Genomic DNA, 24327 nt, shown 5'->3' on the forward strand with positions numbered 1-24327 from the left:
GGGTCCGTTTGGAGGTGGCGGAAATGACGGCGGATGATACGCTGTACATGGAGGTTGGTGGGGTGGTAGGTGAGGACCAGTGGGATTCTGTCCTGGTGGCGGTTGGAGGGGCGGGGCTCAAGGGCGGAGGAGCGGGAAGTGGAAGAGATGCAGTGGAGGGCATCGCCGACCACGTCTGGGGGGAAATATTATTCTTACAGATAACTGAAATCTCCTTACAAATTTGTTTCTCAATTTCCTGCTGATTATTAGGCGGTCTATAATACAATCCCAATAAGGTGATCATCCCTTTCCTATTTCTCAGTTCCACCCAAATAACTTCCCTGGATGTATTTCCAGAATATCCTCCCTCAGGACAGCTGTAATGCTATCCCTTATCAAATACGCCACTCCCCCTCCTCTCTTGCCTCCCTTTCTGTCCTTCCTGTAGCATTTGTATCCTGGAACATTAAGCTACCAGTCCTGTCCATCCCTGAGCCATGTTTCTAATGGTTATGATATCCCAGTCCCATGTCCCTAACCATGCCCTGAGTTCATCTGCCTTCCCTGTTAGGCCTCTTACATTGAAGTAAATTCAGTTTAATTTATTAGTCCTACCTTGTCCCTGCCTGCCCTAACTGTTTGACTTGCTTCTGTTCTCACCTGTACCAGTCTCAGATTGATCTCTTTCCTCACTATCTCCCTGGATCCCCCCACCACCTTGCTAGTTTAAATCCTCCTGAGCTGCTCTAGCAAATCTCCTTGCCAGTATATTAGTCCCCTTCCAGTTCAGGTGCAATCCATCCTCCTTGTACAGGTCACTTCTACCACAGAAGAGATTCCAGTGATCCAAAAATGTGAATCCTTCCCCCATACACCAGCTCCTCAGCCATGCATTCATCTGCTCTATCCTCCTCTTCTTGCCCTCACGAGCTCGCAACACCGGGAATAATCCAGATATTACTACTCTCGAGGGCCATCTTTTTAAATTCCTGCCTAACTCTCTATATTCTCCCTTCAGAATCTCATCCTTTTCCCTTCCTGTGTCATTGGTTCTAATGTGTATAATGACCTCCTGCTAGGCCCTCTCCCCCTTGAGAACATTCTGCACCCTCTCTGAGACATCCTTAATCCTGGCACCACGGTGGCAACACACCATTCTGATTTTTCAATGCTGGCCATAGAAACATCTCTCTCTGTCTTGGATTAGAGAGTCCCCTATCACAATCGATCACTTGGAACCCAACGTATCTCTCATTGCATTAGAGCTAGTCTCAATACCAGAAACTTGGTTGTTCATGCTACATTCCCCAGAGAATCCATCACCCCCTACATTTTCCAAAACAGCATACTTGTTTGAAATGGGAATAGCCACAGAAGACTCCAACGCTACCTGTCTACCTCACTTTCCTCGAGTTAAGCCATCTCTGTGACTGTATCTGCAACTTTTCTCCCTTCCTATAACTGCCATCCATCACACCCCTTTACTGTTGTAAATTCTTCATTGCCTCTAACTCTCTCTCCAATTGATCCATTCGATCTGATAGAATTCGCTACCAATGGCATTTATTGCAGATATAATCCTCAGTAACACGTAAACTCTCCCTAAACTCCCACATCCGACAAGAAGAGCATATCACTCTCCTCAAGGCCATTTTTGCTTCTTCCAATCTACAGACCCAGAAAATAGCACTGTCTTATTCCTCTACAAAATACTGCTCCACACTAACTTAATATTTATGACTTATATTTTTAAGTTTAATCAGGAGACATATCTCAATAAAACATATAATCAAGAAAGAACCCACTCTAGTCACTACTGCAGACTTACTGTAAGGCCACACTTAAAAATATTCACTTATCAGTCTCTGTGCTGTGACCTCTCCCAAACAGGTTCCTACAAGATTAGTTGTGAATTTCACAGTTTGTAATTTTCCCAGACACACTCCGATGTCCAGCGATACATGAATTCAAACAGCAAAGGCAGGAACTGTGCATCTTCACTGTTGTGTAAATTAGCAGTGTGGGTTTCTTTCTCTCTCTGTCTCCTGCACTGACCATGTGCTGCCTTTGTCTGTTCCACTCCCTTTTAAAAGTGCTGTTGTTTTGACTTTTTTTCAAGATATTCCTTTGAAAGGAAAAGGTAGAGCAAACAAATTCAGAGCTGTCTAAAAGAGGTAGAAATTATGGTTAAAAAAATGAAGAAGTGTGAGCTGGAAATATATTTAAGAGCCTGTCTAAATGTAGAACATTCAAGAGGATGGTGAGTAAGCAAATAAGAGAATCCAAGAGAGACCATGAAAAAGCAATGGCTGCTAACTTAAAAGGGGTTCTCAAAGATTTATATGGGCAGAAGATGTACTTAATTCAAAATGTATTTCTTGACACACAAAGGATAGAAGAATGTCTGATCTCAACAGTCCAGTAAAAGGTTGGAAAAAGGTATAGAAGGATTGATTGAGGACCAAACATTTACATGTGGAGGCTGAGGGAATCGCTGAATTATCAAATCAATATTTTGCATCTATCTCTAACATGGAGATTCTGTTCAAGCCATTTTTAAACATTAGGTTATTTAGTCAATAAAGGGGCTTATTGTAATGACTTTCTGATGACTGGAACAGTTTTTTTATGGAAGGAGAATAAAAGGCAATAAAATGTTCAAGTGCAGGGAAAGCGCATGAGAAAACCAAGATCGCTTGTTTGGAGTAAAATGGCAACTAAGACTTGATGGACCTAACAGGCCAGTTTCTGATTGTTGCAGCCTGTCCGAAAATGATGGATCTTTATTAATCGAGGTTTTCACAACCATGGGTTCAGTAAAGGGGAAAGAAAGTTCCTGCTGATGTTGGAAATCTGAAATAAAAATGAGCGGAACTTTTGCAGAGTCAGCATGAGCAGGAATTTTGAGTAGTAACTCAAGTTGGTGATGTGAATTCTCAATTTGCAGATAATCTCTGTGGCACACCAGAATCTTGTTACATCCAGTTCACAACTGTTACTGCTGGCATGCACTAATCAGCAGTGTGCATTCAGCAGGTTTTACTGTTTAACTGCTTTGGTACACTCCATGTAAAGTCCGAGGGAGTGTTTCAAGCCTGTTGCCTTGCATGAACGAGTGGAGTCACTGATCTGCCCCAATCTTTATGAATGGTGAAAGAGGCTGGAGGATTTGAGTGGCTTACTCCCATTTATACCTTCCTTGGCTGACCAAAATTATAATAGTATGATATCAAAACTAAGCTGAGATCTGAACGCATTTATTTGTGAATTGTAAAGCACAGAATTCAGTGTTATATTGCAGCGTACTGCTTCTTCATGCAGTAGAAATTGTAAATGGCTTTATGGGCTTTCTTTTTAACCATGACATTACAGTAACTTTACGTCTTACAGGATTCCATGCCCCAACTATGTCCTGGCCTGTTTCGGGTACGTTGATGATTGAACCAACTGAATCTGAAGATAAAGCTGAATTAGATAGGTTCTGTGATGCTATGATAAACATTCGACAAGAGATAGCAGACATTGAGGAGGGTAGAATGGACATGCGAATAAACCCACTTAAGGTGAGTCAGAACAAACATATTGTTTATCTTAAGTAACCTGTCTAGTTAAATCTAAAAGTCTGCAGAATTAAATAAAACTGTGTCAGGCAAGCATTTCCTGAGTTTGACGTTCCAAAAAAATTGCAAATACTGTACTGTTCCTTGGCCAGAGAGATTTTCCTTTGTTAATTATGTGTGTATGACCTAGTTATACATTGTTCAACAAGTATAACTTTGGAAGATTTTTTAGTAAAGCTAATAGTATAACAGTGTAGATTCATGTTTATTCAAATAATTTAAGATGATGTCCTTTTACAGAGACCTAGAGGAGGAATAAGGAATTACTGATAGTAAGTTCTGGATTCTCACATTCAGTTACACGTGGTCATCAGACAGTGCTGTCAGTTTCACAGTTGTACAGATGGCCAACATTGATTGTCACATGACCAAAGCTTCTAGACTACTGTAGCCCTCCACAGATGGAGCATTGGGGGTGAGCAGCAAAACTGAAATATTCAGAAATAGAGAACACATAGAGACTTGTGAGTGGGAGTTGATGAAAGGAACATGGAGCTCTGTTTATATTTGATCAGTGAGTGTGAGCATCACTGGCTTACCCAACATTATTGCCCATCCCTAGGTTCCCTTGAGAAGGTGGTGGTGATTTGTTGTCTTGAACTGCCATAGGTATATTCACAATGCTGCTTGGAAGAGAGTTCCAGATTTTGATCAACACCTGTTATAGAGTAGTGATATAATTCCAACTCAGGACAGTGTCTGGCTTTGAGGGGATCTTGTAGGTGATGGTGTTTCCCACATATCTACTGCCCTTCTAAGTTGTTGACATGTGAGTTGGAAGGGTCTTTTGTAGTGGGTTTGGTGAGTTGCTGTTCTGCATTTTGTATCTGGTACACAGTGCTGCCACTGTGCATTGGTGGTGAAGAAAATGAATATTTAAGGTGGAGGATGTGGTGCTAGTCAAGTAGGTTAGTTTTCCTGGATGCTGTAGGGACTGCACTCATCCAGACAAGTAGGAAGTATCCATCACTCTCCTGACTTGTGCCTTGTAGACAAAAAGGACAAGCTTTAGGCAGACAGTAGGTGTTACTCACTGCAAGATTCCTAACCTCTGATCAGCTCTCTCAGCCACAGTATTTACATAGCCAATCCAGTTCAGTTTAGGGTTAATGGTAACCCTGAGAATGTTGGTAATAAGGATTCAATGATAATAATGCCAATGAATGTCAAGGAACTGTTAGACTGTCTCTAATTGGAGGCGGTTATTGCCTGGTATTTGCGTGGTGTGAATGTTACTTGCCACTTATCATCACAAGTGTGGATGTTATCCAGGTCCTACTGCATTTGAACATGGACTGCCTGAGTATCTGTGATGTCCGAAACGGTGCTGAACATTGTGCAATCATCTGTGAACATCTCACCTCATGGAGGAAAGGTCACTGAGGAAGCAGGTGAAGATGCTTGGACCGAGGACATTACCCTGAGGAACATCAGCAGTGATGTCCTGCAGCAGAGGGGACTGACCTCCAACAAACATAATTTTTTTTTCTCTCATAGCAGTTATGTCTCCAAACAGCATAGAGATTTATCCCAATTCCCGTTGACTCGAATTTTGTGAAGGCCTGTTGATGCCACAATGAGTGAAACTTTTGTCTTGATGTCAAGGGAGTCACCCTCACCTCACTCTGGATTTTAGTTTTTTTGTCCATATTTGGATCAAGGCTGTAACGGGGTCAGGAGTAACCCTGGCGGAACCTGAACTGTGCATCAGTGAGAAGATTGTTGCTGTGCAGTTATTGCTCGATAGCATTGTTAATTAAATCTTCCATCACTTTATTGATGGTTGTGTGTAGATTAATGAGATGGTAATTGCCTGGATTTGATTCATCCTTTATTTTTGCATGTATAGTACATACGTGGGCAATTTTTCACATTGTCAGGTAGATGCCCGTGTTGTAGCTATACTGGATCAACTTGGCTAGGGATGTGGTATGCACTGAAGCACAAGTCTTGGCACTATTGCTGGAATGTTGAGGGGGCCCGCGGTCTCTGCAATATCCAGTACCTCCAACTATTTCTTGATATCACATGGAGTGAATCGACTTGGCTGAAAACCTTGAGAGGAGCTCAGTGAGTCATCCACTTAACACTTCCGATTGAAGATTGTTGCAAATGCTTCGGTCTTGTCACAACTTGATGTGGTAAGACTGCAGAGCTTATACCTGATCAATTTGGTTGTTGAATCACTTAGCCTTGACTATTTCATGTAAAAGACTTGTTATGTAGCTTCACCAGGTTGACATCTCATTTTTCAGGTATGCCTCATTCAGCTCCTGGCATTCCTTCCTGAAATCTTCATTGAACCAGGGTTGATCCCCTGTCTTGGTGGTAGTGGTGGAGTGGAGGACATGCTGGGCCATGAAGTTGCAGATTATGCTGGAGTACAATTCTGCTGCTGTTGATGTTCCACAATGTTTCACATTGCCCACACTTAGGTTGCTACATTTGCTATGGACCAGGCCAGACCCCCTCAAAATATTTCAAAAAAGTAGGCCAAACGCTAACTTTTCGAGCAGGTGTCGAGTGGATATTCCAGGAGTGATGCAGCTGGCCCCTCCACTTAGTTTTAAACAAAACAGAATTTATTTGCAAGATTACCAGATGAAGCACAAACAAAAGAGAACAGAATATAAAAAAACTTAATCTATCTGAGAACCCAACAGATTATCCCAACTTATTGATGCTGTTCCAAATTCCTGCAACAATCCCCATAAACATGCTTCGGCAAAAGAAGGGTAAAATCATACACAGGTTCTTACAGGAGAGAGAGATGGCAGAGAGCTGTAACATGGAACCTCCTTTCACTGTATTTTCCTTTGGGTTCCTAGCTTAAACTGACCAGCAGCTCTGAACAGCCAGACTGCTAAAACCCAACCCAAACCAAACCAAAACAGAGTTCCTGAAGAAGGGCTCATGCCCGAAACGTCGATTCTCCTGCCCCTTGGATGCTGCCTGACCTGCTGCGCTTTTCCAGCAACACATTTTCAGCTCTGATCTCCAGCATCTGCAGTCCTCACTTTCTCCAAAACAGTGTAAAGCTGAGCTGGGAGAATGAGCCACTCCCCTTTCATTGTACAAGTTTTTTTTAAACTCAATAGCTTCTTCAAGTAGATAAACCCAGACATATCAGAACCTCTGTCCTTACAATGCCTCTGGAGGAAAAAAAAAACAAGGACTACATAACCTTGTTAAAGAAGAGCATCGTCGCACATCTATTCGAAGTTTGTCCCATTTAACACGGTGATATTATCTCACAGCATGCTGGGCAGTATTATCAATGTCAAGATGGGGCTTTGTCTCCACAAGGACTGTACAGTGCTTATTATTACTGATACATACGCGGACAGGTGTATCTGTAACTAACAGATTGGTACAGATGTGGCCAAGTATGTTTTTCCCTCTTGTTCCCTCACCACCTGCTGCAGACTAGGTCTAGCAACTATGTCCTTTAGGACATGACCAGCCTGATTTAACAGTGTTGCTGCTGAGCCATTCTTGTGATAGACACTGAAGATTCTGCAGCTTTGCCACCTTCTGTGCTTCTTCCAAGTGGATGCTCATCATGGATGAGTAGTCATTGATCAACTGTAGCAATCACAGGTTTCCTTCACCATGTTTGATCTGATTTAGTAAGATTTCCCAGGGTTTGGAGTCAATGTTAAGAACTCCAAGAGCAACTTCCTCCTGACTGTACTGCCACTTCTGCTGAGTCTATCTTGAGGGCAGTTATGGTGTTGTCTGGGTCATTTGGAGTTACGCCTGACTTCCCTATTGAGCTGATATGAGTTGGTGCAGCTCTCTCTGTAATGCACCATTTGTCTAATTAACCATCAACACATTTACCCAATGTCTTTTATGGTTTATTGTGAGAGCCCTTAGCTGTTTCTAAGCACCACCATGAACAGGTCAGTGCTCACCTACTGTTTAGTTGGAATGAAGTATTTAACAGCCATTAACTTGAATGTTCCTGAGATGAGATGTTGAGTGTAGTCTAGTCTGTTCATGCAGCTGAAGGACGTTGCACGGATGCAAGACTTGCACTAAGTGAATGTAAATAACTCAAGCAGGGCATTTGGAGCCTGATAAGTAATTACAGAGCTATAAAAATAAAAGAAACTGATGCATTGATAAGAGCAGGGAAATTCTAGTGAGGGAGGCACCAGAGGAGACCAGGGAATATCAGAAGTGGTTTAAAGTGGTGGAGAAAATAGATTTTTTTTTTTGCAAAGTCTTCTAGTTAACATGTTAAAATTGTTTTTGATCCTAACAGAGTTTGGATTCTAATTTTCTGCTTTGGGGATTTCTGGTGCTCCCTGTAACCTTTACAGTTGTGTAACAGAAATATTTGCATTTAGCTCAAATGATGACCAGAACACAGAAGGTGCTTCAGCAGAGAGTTGGTGCAGGGAGACTTCAGTTAGTTGGGAAAAGTGTCACTACCCTGACTCAGATTTCAGTCAAGGCTGGGCTGTTGTTGTAATGAGGCAAAATTGAGGATGGAGATGCTGGAGATTAGAGTCGAGAGTGTGGTGCTCTCAAATGATGACCAGAACACAGAAGGTGCTTCAGCAGAGAGTTGGTGCAGGGAGACTTCAGTTAGTTGGGAAAAGTGTCACTACCCTGACCCAGATTTCAGTCAAGGCTGGGCTGTTGTTGTAATGAGGCAAAATTGAAGATGGAGATGCTGGAGATTGGAGTCGAGAGTGTGGTGCTGGTAAAGCACAGCAGGTCAGGCAGCATGTGTGGTGCTGGTAAAGCACAGCAGGTCAGGCAGCATTCTAGGAGCAGGAGAATTGATGTTTCGGCTAAAATGATCCAACACAAGCATGTGGATTACAAACACGTGGTTCATTAATGAAAGAACAGTCTGAAGGCAATTGCAGAAGGGGAGGGTGGGAGCTAGAGCACTGGCAGTATCCACAGGATCAGCACTGCAAAAGGGGAGATGGACAGAACGAGGTGAGTGAGTCAACAGATGCACTGGCAGGAGGGTTGACTGTGATGACAGCCTCGATGGACACTTTGAAGGGTATCAGGAGAGATACAAGAGGAGGGATTGGCTTCGCTAAGTGGGAGTCAAGCCAGTAAAAGTGGCAGGAGAGTAGGAGGCTTGAAAAACAGTGAAGAGCTAGGGTTGAGATATGGACACAGCAGCAAACCCAAGAGGGAAGATATGAAAGGAAATATAACACCAGATGAAGGGGGCTCGGTGGCCTAGTGAGAACAGCAGTAAATAGAGGGAAGAAGACAATGAAATAGAAATGGAAAATGATGGACTTGGGTCAGGGATACAATTTAAAATGTATTCCTATAAGGACAGGTGGCAAAATTAATTTGTGTAGACTTGTGTAGTACAGAACAATATTGATTATCTGACTGAGATGAGCAGGGAGTATTTTGTTTGGATAACTGTTCAGACAACTCATCTGATCGTAAACAAACACTCAGACATGGTAACAACAACAAACTTGATCACTTCTTACAAATACGTAATCTGAGCAAAGTCTTAGCGTGAACGAAGACACCACTGATTTTGCCATGCTATTAAATCCTTCAGTATGTCAGCCATTTTTGTGTTAAAATTATTTTAACACTGTTTAAAGTGACCGACTGAGATCAAACTAGAGAACTGTAAACAAAAGACGCAATAATCGCACCAGTGTCAGTCACACCTCTTTGGTGTAACATTTTTACAGGACCTTCAGATATTGTTCGGATAATCCGAAACTTGGATAATTGATGTTTGGATAACCGAGGTTGTTCTGTATTAATGAAGATGCTTATATTTTAATTGTGAATGGTGAATAAAGGAAAAGCAGTACGAAATAAACCAGAGTCAACGTCATAAAGCCTACCGTGGTAAATGGAGCCAGTGTAGAGCAACAACAAACCACTCTCGAAGTTCAGAGACAGGTGGAGTCAGAAGCTGTTTGACTGGTGGAGGACCAGAGAATGCTTTGATGGAGGAATTCCCAATGGAGTGGAGATGTCAGAGACATGGTGAATCAGTAAAAAGCTGATGCCAAATATGGAGGTCACCTGATTGGCAAGAGGCAGGGGTTCCACTTCTGTCTTTGTGCCAAGCTAGAGCTGAAGCTAACACAGCATAAGCTCAGGCCAGGCACAGACTCAGCAGGCAGCTGTACCCCTCGGACCTTCTGCCGCCACAGGAAAGGGTGAAGGACTGAAGTTGATCAAACGCAACCAATAGAATAGCAAATCAGAGACACAGCAGATGAGTCTCACAGTATAGTCCTGTGTTGTCTGCTGCAGACTCACAGTGGAGGGGCTTATTATGGAGTTTACAAGAGAAAGGAGTGCGATGTGCAATGGACTAGTCGGGGATCTGAACCTTGAAAATGGTGACAGGGGGCTGAGATGCAGAGATGAAATCAACGGACTGTTTGTAGTGTGTTGAGTTTCATGTCAGCCTGTGATTAGTTCGTGCTTATAATATGTTTGCATACCACAAATGCTCATTAATGTAAAACTTGATTTTATTGTCTTCAAGGTGAAGTTAGCAGCACACTGGAATCTCGTGTCACCTGGTTCACATCTGTTTCAAAGTGGTTTGCTGCAGTCAGCTTGGTGCAGTTATAACTTACCCCAGTGGTCTTCCTTGTTAAATTCCACTGCACAGGAGCCCTGCAGGTTTTTTTCTTCTCTTTAGATATTTGTCCATTTCCCTTTTGAAGGCCTTGATTGAGCCAACCTGCACTATGCTCCCAGACAGAGCATTACAGATTCCAACCATTCATGGCATTAAAAAAAAATTCTCCTCCTCTCTTCTTTTGCCAATCACTTGAAAATGTACCCGGTCATTCTCCAGGCCTTCCATCAGCAGGAACACTTTCTCCCTCCCTACTCTGCCCAGATTTTTCATTATTTATTGAATTGGAGAATTAACCTTCTCCAACTAGGACAGCAGCAGCTTCTCCTGCCTAATGTCAAAGCTCAAATACCTCATCCCTGGCTCCATTCTTGTTTCTCTCGCCAGCACTAATACCTGCAGCACTATTTTTGTGACTCGGGCCAGCACTAATACCTGCAATGGACAAAATAAGACGTAAAACAATGTTTTATCCAACCAAAGTGGTAAAGTTGATGAATTTATTTGATAGGTAGTCATTCGGCAACTGTTTCTACTTTCTTGTTGAAATTATAAAACAGAAACTTTTAACCCTTGATATGTTTCAATCAAAGTGCCTGTCTAGTGATGGCGCAGAGATGTATGGGAGCCTGAAGACATTAGCAAGTATTTTGAGAGCTGTAGTACTAATAATACCCTGCTGGTGGCGATCTTTCACTTATAACTGCAATTTTAAAATCACCTTTCCAAAGCTGTCTGTTTGATATTTATTAAAGTTTGCAATTTGATGGGTTTAAAGTTCAGAATGCCCTTCAGTTCTCTAGAAGACAGAGAATGCTAAAAGCACACAACATCTGGAGCAGCACAGTAGCTCAGTGGTTAGTACTGCTGCCTCACAGTGCCATGGACCAAAGTTAGATTCAGTCCTTAGATGACTGTCTGTGTGGAGTTTGTGTGTTCTCCCCATGTCTGTGTGGGTTTCTTCTGGGTGCTTTGGTTTCCTCCCACAGTCCAAAGGTGTGCAGGTTAGGTGGATTGGCCATGCTAAATTTTCCATGATGTGCAGGCTAGATGGATTAGCGAGGGTTAAAGGGAGATGGGTGTGGGTTTGATGCGTTTTGGAGGTTCAGTGTGGACTCAATGGGCCAAAGGCCAGCTTCCATAATGTAGGCATTCTATGATCTCAGTCTCCTTGGAGAGAACAGGGAAATTAATATTTGAAATATCGATCCTTTGTCAGAATTGGTGGCTGCAGGAGATATTAGCTGAAAAATTAACTTGTCTGTTCTCTCTGCAGATGCCATCTAACCTTCTGAGTCTTTTCAGCTTGTTTTTGTTTTTGTTTCTGATTTCCAGCAACTGCAATGTTTTGGCATCTAGATTTACTGAGCTGGCTGAATGTAACAGCATTGGATTGTTCTGGATATTAACCACTCCCTGGGTGATGGCTCCAAAACTCTTATCAACTAAGGTTCCTCGATCCCCTCAGGTTTTTAGCCTCAGAATGAAACTATTTTTGAATCAAAAATATTTGTTAAGCTTTATTCTCATGCAAAGAAGTGCAATTTCACATATCTTAGTTCTCAGGAGAATTAAACTATGCTTTCAGCTCTTAAGGAAGGTAAAATATATGAAAAAAAAGCAATGCTGGCTAGTGCTTCAATTGGTTTTCTCTGAACTGGGGAAAGATTGAAGTCACTGTGGGCATGGCGGATGATTGACATGATTGGGTCGACCTACATGGGGGCAGTCTGGAGAATGAGGACTTTATCTCCTCAATTTGACCTGCCATGGAGAATCAAATTTTCCCACCTAGTTCACTGACCCAGCCCACCAAGGTTCCTGATTTTGCAGACTCCAAGAGCCCTCTCTTCAAGTGTAATACTCATTCCACTTTCAGCTGCTTCATCAACCTTTCCACCATCAGAAGGTCAGAAGTGGGGCTCTTTGCTGATGATTGCACAATGTTCAGCACCATTCACGACGACTCATGGACGAAAGCAGTCCATGTCCATATACACAATGGCCTAGACAGTATCTAAATAAAAACCAAAAGAACTGCGAATGCTGCAAATCAGAAACAAAAAACAGAAGCAGGTGGAAAAGCTCAGCCGGTCATGCAACATCTCTGAAACAAAATCAGAGTTAACGTTTCTGGTCCAGTGACCCTCCCTCAGAACCGATAAAATCTAGGTTCGGGCTGATAAGTGGCAAGTAACATTCGCACCACACAAGTCCCATGCAATAACCATCATCCCTTGAAGTCATCAGCATCACCCCCTCCTTCAAAACCACTACCACGAACCTGGCCATGATCAATAACTATAGACCAAAAATTGAACTGGACTAATCATATGAATACTGTGGATTCAAGGATAAGTCAGAGACTAGGAATATTGCACTAACTAACTAACTCACTTCCTGATTCCTCAAAACCTATTCACCATCCACATGTTACAAGTCAGAAGAGTGATGGATTACTCCAATTGCCTATACGAGTGTAGCTCTATTAATACTCAAGGCACCTTCCAGGACTAAGCAATCTGCTTGATTGTCACCCCATCCACTGCCTGCAACATTCACACTCTGACCTATCATCTCTGTGAATGTAGCACATAGACTGCAACAATTCACGAAGACAGCTCACTCTCTCTTTTTCAAGGGCATTTGGGATGAGCAACAAATGCTGGCCTAGCCAGTGACGTCCGTATCCCAGGAACAAATAACATGTTTTAATAAAGGAGAGCCTGTGGAAATACATTTGGAAGTGGCACTAACAACCAGAAACATTGTTAATGGCACAATGAATGAAAGGTCTTAATAGTAAGTTATGGACATAGCTAAATCTGAGAAACTATTGACTTCACAGTCAAATCTGTATCAATTCTTAAGGGTAAATGTAAATTGCCAGCATTCAAATTCTTGAGCATTACCAAATATAATTAACCAAAGCCAGCTATTGCTTCAAATTGAAATTGAAGAAAAAGCAGAGTTAACGTTTTGGTTCAATGATTTCCATTAGAAGCTGACAGTTGATTCTGTTCAGTTCATTGGTGAGTAAAATTATTTTTAAAAAGGGGATGGCTGGAAAATCTCAACAGGTCTGGCAGCATCAATGGAGAGAAATCAGAGTTGACATTTCAGGTCCACTGACCCTTCTTCAGAACCAAGGAAATTAATCTTGGGTGGAGGTGCTCAACGCTGACCCAGTCTGTTTTATACTCTGCTTCATGCTGTATCCCTTTCCCAAATAGACTGATAATTTGCTATCACCAGATTGTGACTATAGTTCCAGTAAATAAATTAGTCAAACAATTTTGCCTGTCAGGCAATGTAACTTGAGGGCCTTTTTTTAAAAAAAGTCTCCATGTAACTGGTGGTCAGCAATGCCTGATAAAACACTTGTTGTGCCAACATGCCATGTGTTGAATGGGAAACTAGGAATACTGTGAAAACAAATCCTCGTACAATGCAATAGTGTTCTTGCTGTAATTAGCTAATACTACATGAGATTTATGTTTCAGATAGTTTCAGTATGCAGTCAGTAATTAAATCTATTGATGGAATTATAACGGCTGTATGTGGTTACTTCATTAGGACAAGTGCTCCCTAAGTTCTTGTGTGTTGGTGGGAGCTTTGGAATTCAGTTGAGAATTTTCTCTGTGGTTTCATAAGTGAGAAGTATACTGTACTGTAGTGTCCCAACAATGAGTGTACAATGCTATCAAAGCGCATTATTTGTTAAATTAGAAGCCTCATTATCCTCACCAGATCACTAGTTAAGAACTTTTCCTTATTCAGATCCAGATACTTCATACTGTTGCTTTATGAATTGTAGACAGTGTTCTAATGGGGGGATGCGCAACCATCATCACATAAGACCATAAATCTTTTACTGTACTCCTTTCATCTTTGCCTATGAGCTCATGGTTCAACCCTTCAAATGTCAAAAGTTTTGAGGCTGGTCTCACTACCAGATATAGATCAGACAAGCAGTGTTTGTATCTTAATTCAGAGTCACTTCCCAATCTTTGCAGACTGGAAATGTTAAGGTGCTGAGACTAATGAAATGATTTAGTTTGTCGGTTTGGGGTAAGCAGGGGCAGAGGTCAGACATTGCTGTGAACGTCTGCAATTGGAACGTAGTTTGGAATATTTGTCTTGAGTTCGAGTTTTGATAGAATGATTGTCCTGAACTAAATCCGAGTGGTTGGGTGGAAAAGTTTTAGGTTGTAGACGTTTCCATTATGAATGACTTCAAAGTGAGTTGCACAATTATTTAGCAGTCATTTTCAAATGACACTATAAAGGCATAACCTGGCATTGCTTACAATACACAGTGCTATGACAGCTTTTAACTGTAAAACAATAGGAAATGCCAGACAGAAGATTATATTCTATCAGGTTTGCCTTCTGCCATCCTGCTACTTACACGTATAATGATGACAATGTTGTTAATAGATTGTAGCAATCAATCTTTATCAGTAGGATTTCCAAACATTTTTTCCCACCAGGATCTCATGGCAAATTGTTGTGGGTGGCTGGGTGGATGCTGTACAGGGAAAAGACCTGTAAAAGCAGGAGGTGAAATTGAAAACAAATGCTGGAGAAACTCAACAGATCTGGCACCATCTGTGGAGAGAGAAATGGAGTTATTGTTTCAAGTCAAAATATGGGTCTTCTTCCAAACTGAAAAGAACTGGAAAATGCTGGTTTTTATGCTGTTGGCAGAAGGGGGAAGAGCAAATGGAACAGAAAGACAAGGTTTGAGGAAATGTCATGGCTCCTTTTTAAGAGTTTACCTTTCGATGCTGCAGCCAAGCCTCAAGGTTGAGTCATTTCAGCAGTTTAGGAAAAATGGGTTGTGGTAAACCTTCTTAGAACATAGAAATCCTTCTAAAACCTTAAAGACCAAATTCACGAATCGACTTACTCCTAATATGAGGCATATTTCAAATTACTCATGCAGACTGATTGGAATTATTTGAGGAAGTAACAAGCAAGACAGATGAAGAGAACAAGTAAATACTTGGATTCCCAAGAACAATTTGGCATCTTCACGAAATAAAGAGCTTTTGGTGGATGAAGTCTACAAAGAGGTATAGGCAGATTAAGTGAATGGACAAAAGTTTGGCAGGTGAGGAATAATGTTGATGAATGTGATTTTCTGCACTTTGGCGGAAAAAATACAAAAGCAGCATATGATTTACATGGAGAGAGATTACAGTTCACAATGTACAGAGGGAACTGTGTGTCCTGGTACATCAGCAGATTGAGCAAGTAATTTAGAAGGCAAATAGCATGTTTGTGTTTGTTGCAAGAGCCATGGATTATAAATGGTTTCCATATTTAAAAATAATTTAAACTTCCCTAAAAAGACACAGGAAGCTTTTGTCTTGTTCTCATCAGTTCTGAATTACAAGAAAATCAATTCCGAAAGGAAGCAACAATTTATACAACTTAAGGAAAGGGTGCCAATTGATTATTGGTTGATGTGACAATGCACTAGTCTTAGTTAACAGATTAAATTCAAACCAGGTAATTCAGTGCTGACTGGTCAGGGAATTGACACATTGAATCATCTGTGATTGGCTGTCTCCATGGCCCTCTTTTTCAGTGAGGAAGGTGTAATGTCTGGACATACTCTTGGCTACAAAACAGACATTTTTTAAAAGGATAAAATTGCACCAAAGGAAGTGTAGAGACAATTCATACAACAGATTCCTGCAATGAGGCTTTCTTCTGAAATAGTGTTAGACAAGTGGAGCCTAAATCCTTCAGAGTTTAGGAGAATGAGAAGTAAGAATGCTTGTACTGCAGTGGTAGTGTCCCTACCTGTGAACAAGGAAACCAGGTTCAAGTCCCACGCATGCCAGATTGTAATAACATCTTTGAACAGATTGCAAAATTTTCTTTTGAGCCCCATATCTAAGGAAGGATGTGCTGGTGTTCCAGGGGTTCCAGAAAAGGTTTACAATAATGATTCCAGGGAAGAAGGACTTGACATAAGAGGAGTGGTTGAGGGCTTCCTGCCTTTATTCGATAGAGTTTAGAAGGATGAGGGCGATTTGAAACTAACAGAATTCTGAGAGGCCTTGATAGAATGGATGTGGAGATATTTCCACTAGGAAAGAATACGACTTGAGGTCACAGCCTCAGAATGAAAGGATGTCCCTTTCTAACTGAGATAAGGAATTGCTTTAGCCAGAGTGTGGTTAGTCTCTGGAACTCATTGCTGCACAGAGCTGTGGAGACTAAGTCAATGAGTGTATTTAACACCGTTATAGATAGGTTCTTGAATGATAAGGGGATCCAAGGGTACCGGGAGAAGGCAGAAAAATGGGCTTGAAACACATATCAGTCATGATCAAATAGTAGAGCTGATTCAATGGGCTGAATGGCCTAATTCTGCTCCTGTGCCTTTGATACTATAAATACCTCTTCAGTTAAGAAGTGATATTATTGAAACATATAAGGCTTTGAAGGGATTTGAGGGGATGGCTGTTTAAAGGATGTTTGTCCTTGTGGGGCAGACTCGGGGCAAAGTTTAAAAATAAGGGGCCTCCCGTTAAGATACTGATGGAAAGGATTTATTTCCTCTTAGAGAATTTTTAGTCTGAGGAATTCTCTTCTCCAGAAAGTGATGGTCATTGAATATATTATTGAGACTGAGTTAGATCCTTGATTGACAAGGTTATAGGAGGACAGGAAAGGTAGCATTGAGGCTGCAATCAGATCATCCATGATCTTTGTCAAATGGCAGAGCACACCAGCGGGTACAAGTGGCCGACATCGGCTCTGATTTTGTTTGTTGAGACCAAATCTTTCTACAGCTTATCCTGTTCAGGTTTTGGAGGTGACTGCCTTCATTACCTTAATGTCATCCACAAATGTAGCCATTGAGCTTAGTTCCCATTTACATCTTGGGCAATTTTGTTTCCCATTTGGAAGGCTGACCATCTGTGGAATGGGCAGAGAATGTCACGGTAAACAGTGGTGTATGAATTTTCACTGACTCCACTGCAGTCTGTCTTTCTTCTTTTCCACTTACTGATTTTTTTAAAAATCTTATTTAGGAGTAAAAACGCACATGTTATTTTCTTTTAAAGATGTCTCCACACACACTGGCTTGCATTGCTGCTCCAATTTGGGACCGTCCTTACTCTCGAGAGCAAGCTGCATTCCCATTGGTAAGTTCGTCTCTAAATGTAAAGACAAAAGCAATTATATTATCTGGGGCTCAATATGTGTATGGTACATACCATTGTTTCAGTAGCTCTATTTCCACAAGCATGTTAGCATGCCACATTATGTGGCCCTTGCCATTTTTGGTTTTCCATTTTTGGCTTTCTTTGACTGCACAAGCATCTACTTGATTGATGCACAAGCATCTACTTGACTGTCTTATCTGCCCTTGCAAAAAGAGTGCCCATTTCCCTTCTCGAACCCTTGTTTTGTTTGTATTTAAAGAGCACTAAACAACGTGGTTAAAGGCTCTGCTTCCTGAGCCCAAACTTGTCATCACCATGTTTCCCCAATTTTTAACCTGCTGCATTTTCAAATTTTTATTCTTGTTTAAAATGTGCATGTGTGGATTGTCTGTGCCCTATTAACACAATGTTTAGAAATTGCATACCACTCCAAGAACGTTGCACGTTCTGGAATTTTAACTGATCCTGCCAAGTAGATTATTGCAGTTGTGTATATCTCTGTGTCCAAACATTCTTGGCTGTGTAACTGACCTCAGCAGATACTGACACTGTTTCTTTATATTGTGGTTCCAAGCCAGTTCAGCTGATGCTGTGAGTGTCCATTTTGGAATGTTGTAAAGGTCTTGATCTTAATAATTTGCTACAGTTTGGTTTTAACCTGCATTCACAACCCTTTTCCAATAATTCATTAGGTGCTTATGTCTCTGGCTTTATGGCCAGTTTTCTTTTTTTGGGGAAGGGCACATTAAATGGCTTGGTAATTAGGGGGAGAAAATCATCTATATCTTTCACTTGTAGGCAAAACATGACACAATAATGCTACTTCTCATTTTGAGGGTTTTAATCACTGCCTACTTCATAAAAATGGTTTCAGCTTTCACCAGCCCTGCAACCTTTAGTTTTCATTGTATTTCAGGAACTGTAAAATATTTGTCAGCTAAGTTGTATTGAGTAACGCATATAGAGTCATAGAGTTGTACAGCATGGAAACAGACCCATCAGTCGAACTCATCCATGCCAGTCAGACATCCTAATCTGACCCATTTCCAGCATTTGGCCCTTACTATGCATTTATCCATCCAGATGCCTTTTAAATGTTGTAATTGTATCAGCTTCCACCACTTCCTCTGACAGCTCATTCCATACACGCACCACCCTCTAAGTCATAAAGTTGCCCCTTTTGTCTCTTCTAACTATTTTCTCTCTCACCTTAAGCAAATGCAGTCTAGTTCTGGACTACCTCACCCCAGGGAAAAGACCACATCTATTTACCCTATCTATGCCCCTTCGTGATTCTATAAACCTTGATAAGGTCACTCTGCGGCCTCCCATGCTCCAAGGAAAACAGCCCCAGCCTGTCCAGCCTCTCCCTATAGCTCAAATCCTCCAACCCTGGCAACATATTTATAAATCTCTTCTGAACCCTTTCAAGTTTCACAACATCCTTCCTATAGAAGGGAGACCAGAATTTCACACAATATTCCAAAAGTGGCCTAACCAAGGTCCTGTACAGCCATAACATGACCTCCCAACTTGCATATTCAATGCACTGACCAATAAAGGAAAGCATACCAAACTCCTTCCTCACTATCTTATCTGAGTGCAACTTCACTTTCAAGGAACTATGAACCTGAACTCCAAGGTCTCTTTGTTTAGCAACATTCCCCATTAAGTGTATAAGTCTTGCACTGATTTGTATAGAACATAGAAAAGTACAGCCCAGATCAGGCCCTTCAGCCCATGATGTTGTGCCGAGGATTATTCCTAATCTAAAATAAAATAACCTAACGTACGTGCCCCTCAATTCACTGCTGTCCATGTGCATGTCCTGCCGTCGCTTAAATGTCCGAGCTTAGTCAACCTCCAGCCCTCCAGTCCAGGCAGCATCCTGGTAAACCTTCTTTGTACCCTCTCCAAAGCTTCCGTATCTTTCATATAATAGGGCGACCAGAACTGGGCACAATGTTCCAAATGTGGTCTCACCAGGGTCTTGTAGAACTGTAGCAAAACCTCGCAGCAAAACATGTTAATGAAAGTCAAAACACCATAGACTTTCTTAACAACCTTATCCACTTGGGTGGCAACTTTGAGGGAACTATGCAGTTGAATACCAAGATCCCTCTGTTCCTCCACACTGCCAAGAATCCTGTCTTTAATCCTGTATTCAGCATTCAAGTTTGACCTTCCAAAATGCATCACTTCACATTTATCCAGGTTGAAATCCATCTGCAATTTCTCAGCCCAGCTCTACATCCTGTCTATGTCATGCTGCAGCCTGCAATAGCCTTCGATACTATCAATGGCACCTCCGACCTTTGTGTCATCAGCAAATTTACTAACCCACCCCTCAACCTCCTCCATCCAAGTCATTTATAAAACTACGAAGAGCAGAGGCCCAAGAACAGGGCCCAGTGGGACACCACTCAACACTGACCTCCGGGCAGAATACTTGCCAAATACTCTCTGCCTTCTGTCAGCCAACCAATTCTGAATCCAGACAGCCAAATCTCCCTGTATCGCATACCTCCTGACTTTATGAATGAGCCTACCATGGGGAACCTTATCAAATACCTTGCTGAAGTCCATATACACCACATCCACTGCTCAACCTTTGTCGACCTGTCTCGTCACCTCCTCAAAGAACTCAATAAGATTTGTGAGGCATGACCTGCTCCCAACAAAGCCACGCTGACTGCCTTTAATCACGCTTTGCTTTTGCAAATAGTCATAAATCGTATCCCTCAGAGTTCTTTCCAAAACTTTGCTGACCGCAGGCGTAAGACAGACTGGACTGTAATTGCCAGGGATTTTCCTATTCTCCTTCTTGAAAAGAGGAACAACATTCGCCTCCCTCCGATCCTCCAGTACGACTGCCGTGGAGATGAGGATGCAAAGATCTTCATTAGCGGCTTAGCAACCTCCTTTCTCGCTTCCTGGAGCAACCTAGCATAAATCTGGTCTGGCCCTGGGGCCTTATCAATCTTAATGTTTGTCAAAATTTCCAGCACATCAACTTCTTCAATCTTGATTTGTTCAAGCCTGTTTCCCAGCTCCTCAAAGTTCTCATTCACGACAAGGTTCCTTTCCTTAGTGAAAACCAAAGCAAAAAAAACCCCTATCTGCTCAGACTCCACACCCAAGTTCCCACACGATCCCTGACCAGCCCTACCTTCTCCCTAATCATTCCCTTATTCTCCATGCGTGAGTAAAATGCCTTTGTGCTTTCCCTCATCCTTCCTGCCAAGCCTTTTTCATGCCCCATCCTCAGTCCACTTCTGAGCTCCTTTCTAATAAGCCTGTAATCTTCTAAAGCTGTGCTAGATCCTTGCTTCCACCACTTTACGTAAGATGCTTTCTTCCTTTTGACGAGCAGTTCCTCTGTTCTCGTCATCCAAGGTTCCTTAATCTTCCCCCTTCTTACCTGTCTCAAAGGAACAAATTTGTGCATCACTCACAACAACTGCTCCTTAAATAGTCTCCACATGTCTGTTTGCCCTTTCTGTGAAACAATTGCTCCCAATCTGTACTTCCCAACTCCTGTCTGTTAGCGTCATAATTTCCTTTTCCCCAATTAAATTTAATCCCTTGGTAACTGCTTCTTACATTTAGCATAGCCTTGGAGAGTGTGAGGCAGTTGTGATCACTGTCACCAAAGTGTTCTCCCACCGCAAGTTTTGACACCTGTCCTGGCTCATTGCCGAGCATCAAATCCAAATTGGCCCCTCCCCTCGTCAGCCTGTCTACGTACTGAGTAAGCGAACCCTCCTGAATGCATCTGACAAAAATGGTTCCATCCACACCATCTGCACAAAGGAGGTTCCAGTCAATATTGGGAAAGTTGAAGTCACCCATAACAACAACCCTGCTACATCTGAATTTTTCCAAAATCTACTGGCCTATGAGTTTTTCCATGTCCCTACTGCTATTAGGGGGTCTGTAGAAAACCCCCAGTGAGGTGGCTGCTCCCTTACTGTTCCTAACTTCGACCTATGCTGACACCGTAGAGTAGACAAATCTTCCTTAACAACCTTTGTTTCTGTAGCTGTGATACACTCTCCGATTAGCAATGCTACGCCCCCTCCTCTTTTTCCAACCTCCCTGTTCTTTTAACTAATCTAAACCCTGAAACATCAAGCAATTATTCCTGCCCCTGTGAAACCCCCATCTCCGTTATGGCCACAACATCCTATTCCCAAGTACTGATCCATGCTCTAAGTTCATCACTCTTGTTTCTGACACTCCTTGCATTAAAGCAGACACACTTTTTAACCAATCCCTTTGTTTTATCACGTGAAAAACCTTCCCGATAGATTCGCTACATCCTGTCACTGCCCCATCTACAGCTACTCCCCTCTCAGGTATGGAGCTGTGATTCCCACCCCCATGCCAAACTAGTTTAAATCCTCCTGAACCACACGATCAAATCTCCCACTCAGGACATTTGTTCTCCCCGCCCCCCCTCCCCGTTCAGGTGCAACCCACCCTTCATGTACAGGTCCCACCTTCCCCAGAAGGCATCCCAATGGTCTAAGTATCTGAAGCCCTCCCTCCTGAACCAGCCTCGCAGCCACGTGTTAAGCTGCACTCACTGACAGTGAGGTGAGGAACTGTCTTGTGGCACTCGTAGCAAACCTGAGATCACTACTGTACTCGTCCTGCTCTTCAGCTTCCAACCTAACTCTCTGTAGTCACTTTTCACATCCTCAATTCCTTTCCTGGCTATATCATTGGTGCCAATATATACCACTATTCCTGACGGCTCACCCTCCCTTCAAAATCCTGTAAACCCAATCAGCAGCATCCCAAAACCTGGCACCGGGGTGGCAGCATACCTTCCGGGAGTCCCGTTCCTGACCACAAAGTTTCCTGTCAAGCTGTCCAACTATTGAGGCCCCTACCACTAGCGCTTTTCTATTCTCCCCCCTTCCCTTCTGAGCCACAGTGCCAGAGACCTGATAACTATGGCTTTCCCCTGGTGGGCCGTTCCCACCAGCAGTATCCAAAACGGTATACTTAATACGGAGGGGAACGGCCACAGGGGATCCCTGCTGTATCTGTTCCCTTTCCTCCCTCTGACTGTAACCCAGCTGTCCTTATCCTATGTCTGAGGAGTGACCACCTTCCTGTACATCCTCTCAATTTCATTCTCAGCCTCCCAGATGATCCGCAGTTCATCCAGCTGCAGTTCCCTGACTCTGTTTTTGAGGAGCTGGAGTTGGGTGCACTTGCCGCAGATGTGGTCGGCAGAGACCTGTATCGTGTTTCTCACCTGCCACATTCTGCAGGAGGAACATGCAACTGCCCTATCAGCCATAACCCGCTAATCTGAAAGCCCACACAGGACTAAACAAGGAAGAGAAGAAAAGAAAAAGAAGTGAGAAAACCTGAAAACTTACCAAATTTACAGACTTTTAGTAAGGTTAGAGGAGGTGGGTGGGAGGGAGGCCCTATGGTGTAGGGTCTTAGGTTTAGATCTCACCCACTTAAAAACTTCCCGGGAGCCCTCGCTTCTCTCTGCCCTCCCTCCTCGCCGCTCTGTTTAAAATGGAAGCCCGACTTTCAAGATAAGTCCCTTTTTTAAGTAGGAAAAGTTGACCTACCTGGCAGCCCTCGTTTCTGTCCGCCCTCTCTCCTCGCTGCTTGTTCAAAATGGAGTATACTTGTACCTTTACGTAGCTGAAAATGTGTTGCTGGAAAAGCGCAGCAGGTCAGGCAGCATCCAAGGAACAGGAGAATCGACGTTTCGGGCATAAGTCCTTCTTCAGGAATACCTTTACGTATACTTACGTAAAACATACTGTTTTTCAGCAATTTGTGAAACCAGAAACCAAATTTTGGCCGACAATTGCTCGAATTGATGACCTCTACGGCGATCAGCATTTGGTCTGTTCCTGCCCACCTATGGAAGCTTATGAATCACCCTTCGCAGAGCAGAAGCGAGCATCATCGTAAGCTTCATCATAGAATGAATTTTTGTTTTGCAGGTGTTGGGTTCAGTGAATAATTACTGTCGATAAGACCCAAATTCTTGATTTTTGTTTTTGTTTTGTTTTACAAATTAAGAACTGGCAAGTCAAATATCTCAATTTGTACTGAAACAGCTGCTAATGGTTTCTGAAAAGTAGACACTATGTCTAAGCCACACTTTATCTGACGGTTTTCTGTGCCTCAAAATTGAGCAGCATCGAGTTGCTTAAGTGGCCTTGATCCTGTGCACTTTTATCTTGCCTTGAGTTGAGAACTACCCTGGTTGCAGATGTATTGAAACTGTAATGTAGTGTGTTCACTATAGTACTGTTGGAGAAGCAGCAGGCTATCGGACCATACACTGACTGAGTGACAAAGTGGTCCTAGAAGGTAGTATTTTTAATGTTTACTTTGGATGTTCTTGTTTGTAATTGCTAATCCTTCTGTAAGTGCAACCAGCAATAGCTGGTTAATGGAAATTAAAAGACAATGTAAATTTTAGATGTCTTATCATTCCAATAAAATTTCTTGAATTGATTTTCATATTTTTTCAGTTAGCCCTGATAAGAAAATCATCAGACTTGTAATGTTCAATCTATTCACATTTTTCATAAGTAACTTTCAGGCACCCCAAATGTATTTTTTCTCAGAAATGTTATGGGCTGTCATAGAGACATATAGCACAAAAGAGGCCTTTGGCTCATAGAATCTGCACTGATCTATCTAAACTAATCCCACTTTTCAGACTTGCCCCATAGCTTTGAATGTCATGACATTTCAAGTGTTCATCCACAATTTCTTTTCAAACTTTGTGATCTTTCCCGCCACTACTGACCTCGAAGCAGTGTATTCCTGATTCCCACCACCCTCTGGGTGAAAATATATGTCCTCAAATTTCATTTAAACTTCCTGCCCTTCGCCTTAAAATGATCCCCCATTGTGATTGGCCCTCCAACTA

General features: G+C 42.3%; 1 protein-coding gene across 4 annotated transcripts in view; it reads left to right on the top strand.

Moving 5' to 3' along the window:
• The window catches only part of gldc (glycine dehydrogenase (decarboxylating)), a 172803-nt gene extending 148933 nt beyond the window's left edge, over positions 1–23870 (top strand). For 2 of the 4 annotated variants that reach the window (XM_043715133.1, XM_043715152.1), the window contains 3 exons: positions 3373–3545; positions 17301–17381; positions 23211–23870. In XM_043715133.1, the coding sequence (XP_043571068.1) occupies positions 3373–3545; positions 17301–17381; positions 23211–23354 (398 nt within the window). In that variant the 3' untranslated portion in view covers positions 23355–23870. Of the gene's footprint in view, positions 1–3372; positions 3546–17300; positions 17382–23210 lie in introns of those variants that run through there. The other 2 variants (XR_006315277.1, XR_006315278.1) reach the window with 1 other exon arrangement.
• Positions 23871–24327: the final 457 nt, after the last annotated feature.

Source organism: Chiloscyllium plagiosum, chromosome 2 (assembly GCF_004010195.1).
Source record: "Chiloscyllium plagiosum isolate BGI_BamShark_2017 chromosome 2, ASM401019v2, whole genome shotgun sequence".
In the NCBI taxonomy this organism is placed as follows: Eukaryota; Metazoa; Chordata; class Chondrichthyes; order Orectolobiformes; family Hemiscylliidae; genus Chiloscyllium; species Chiloscyllium plagiosum.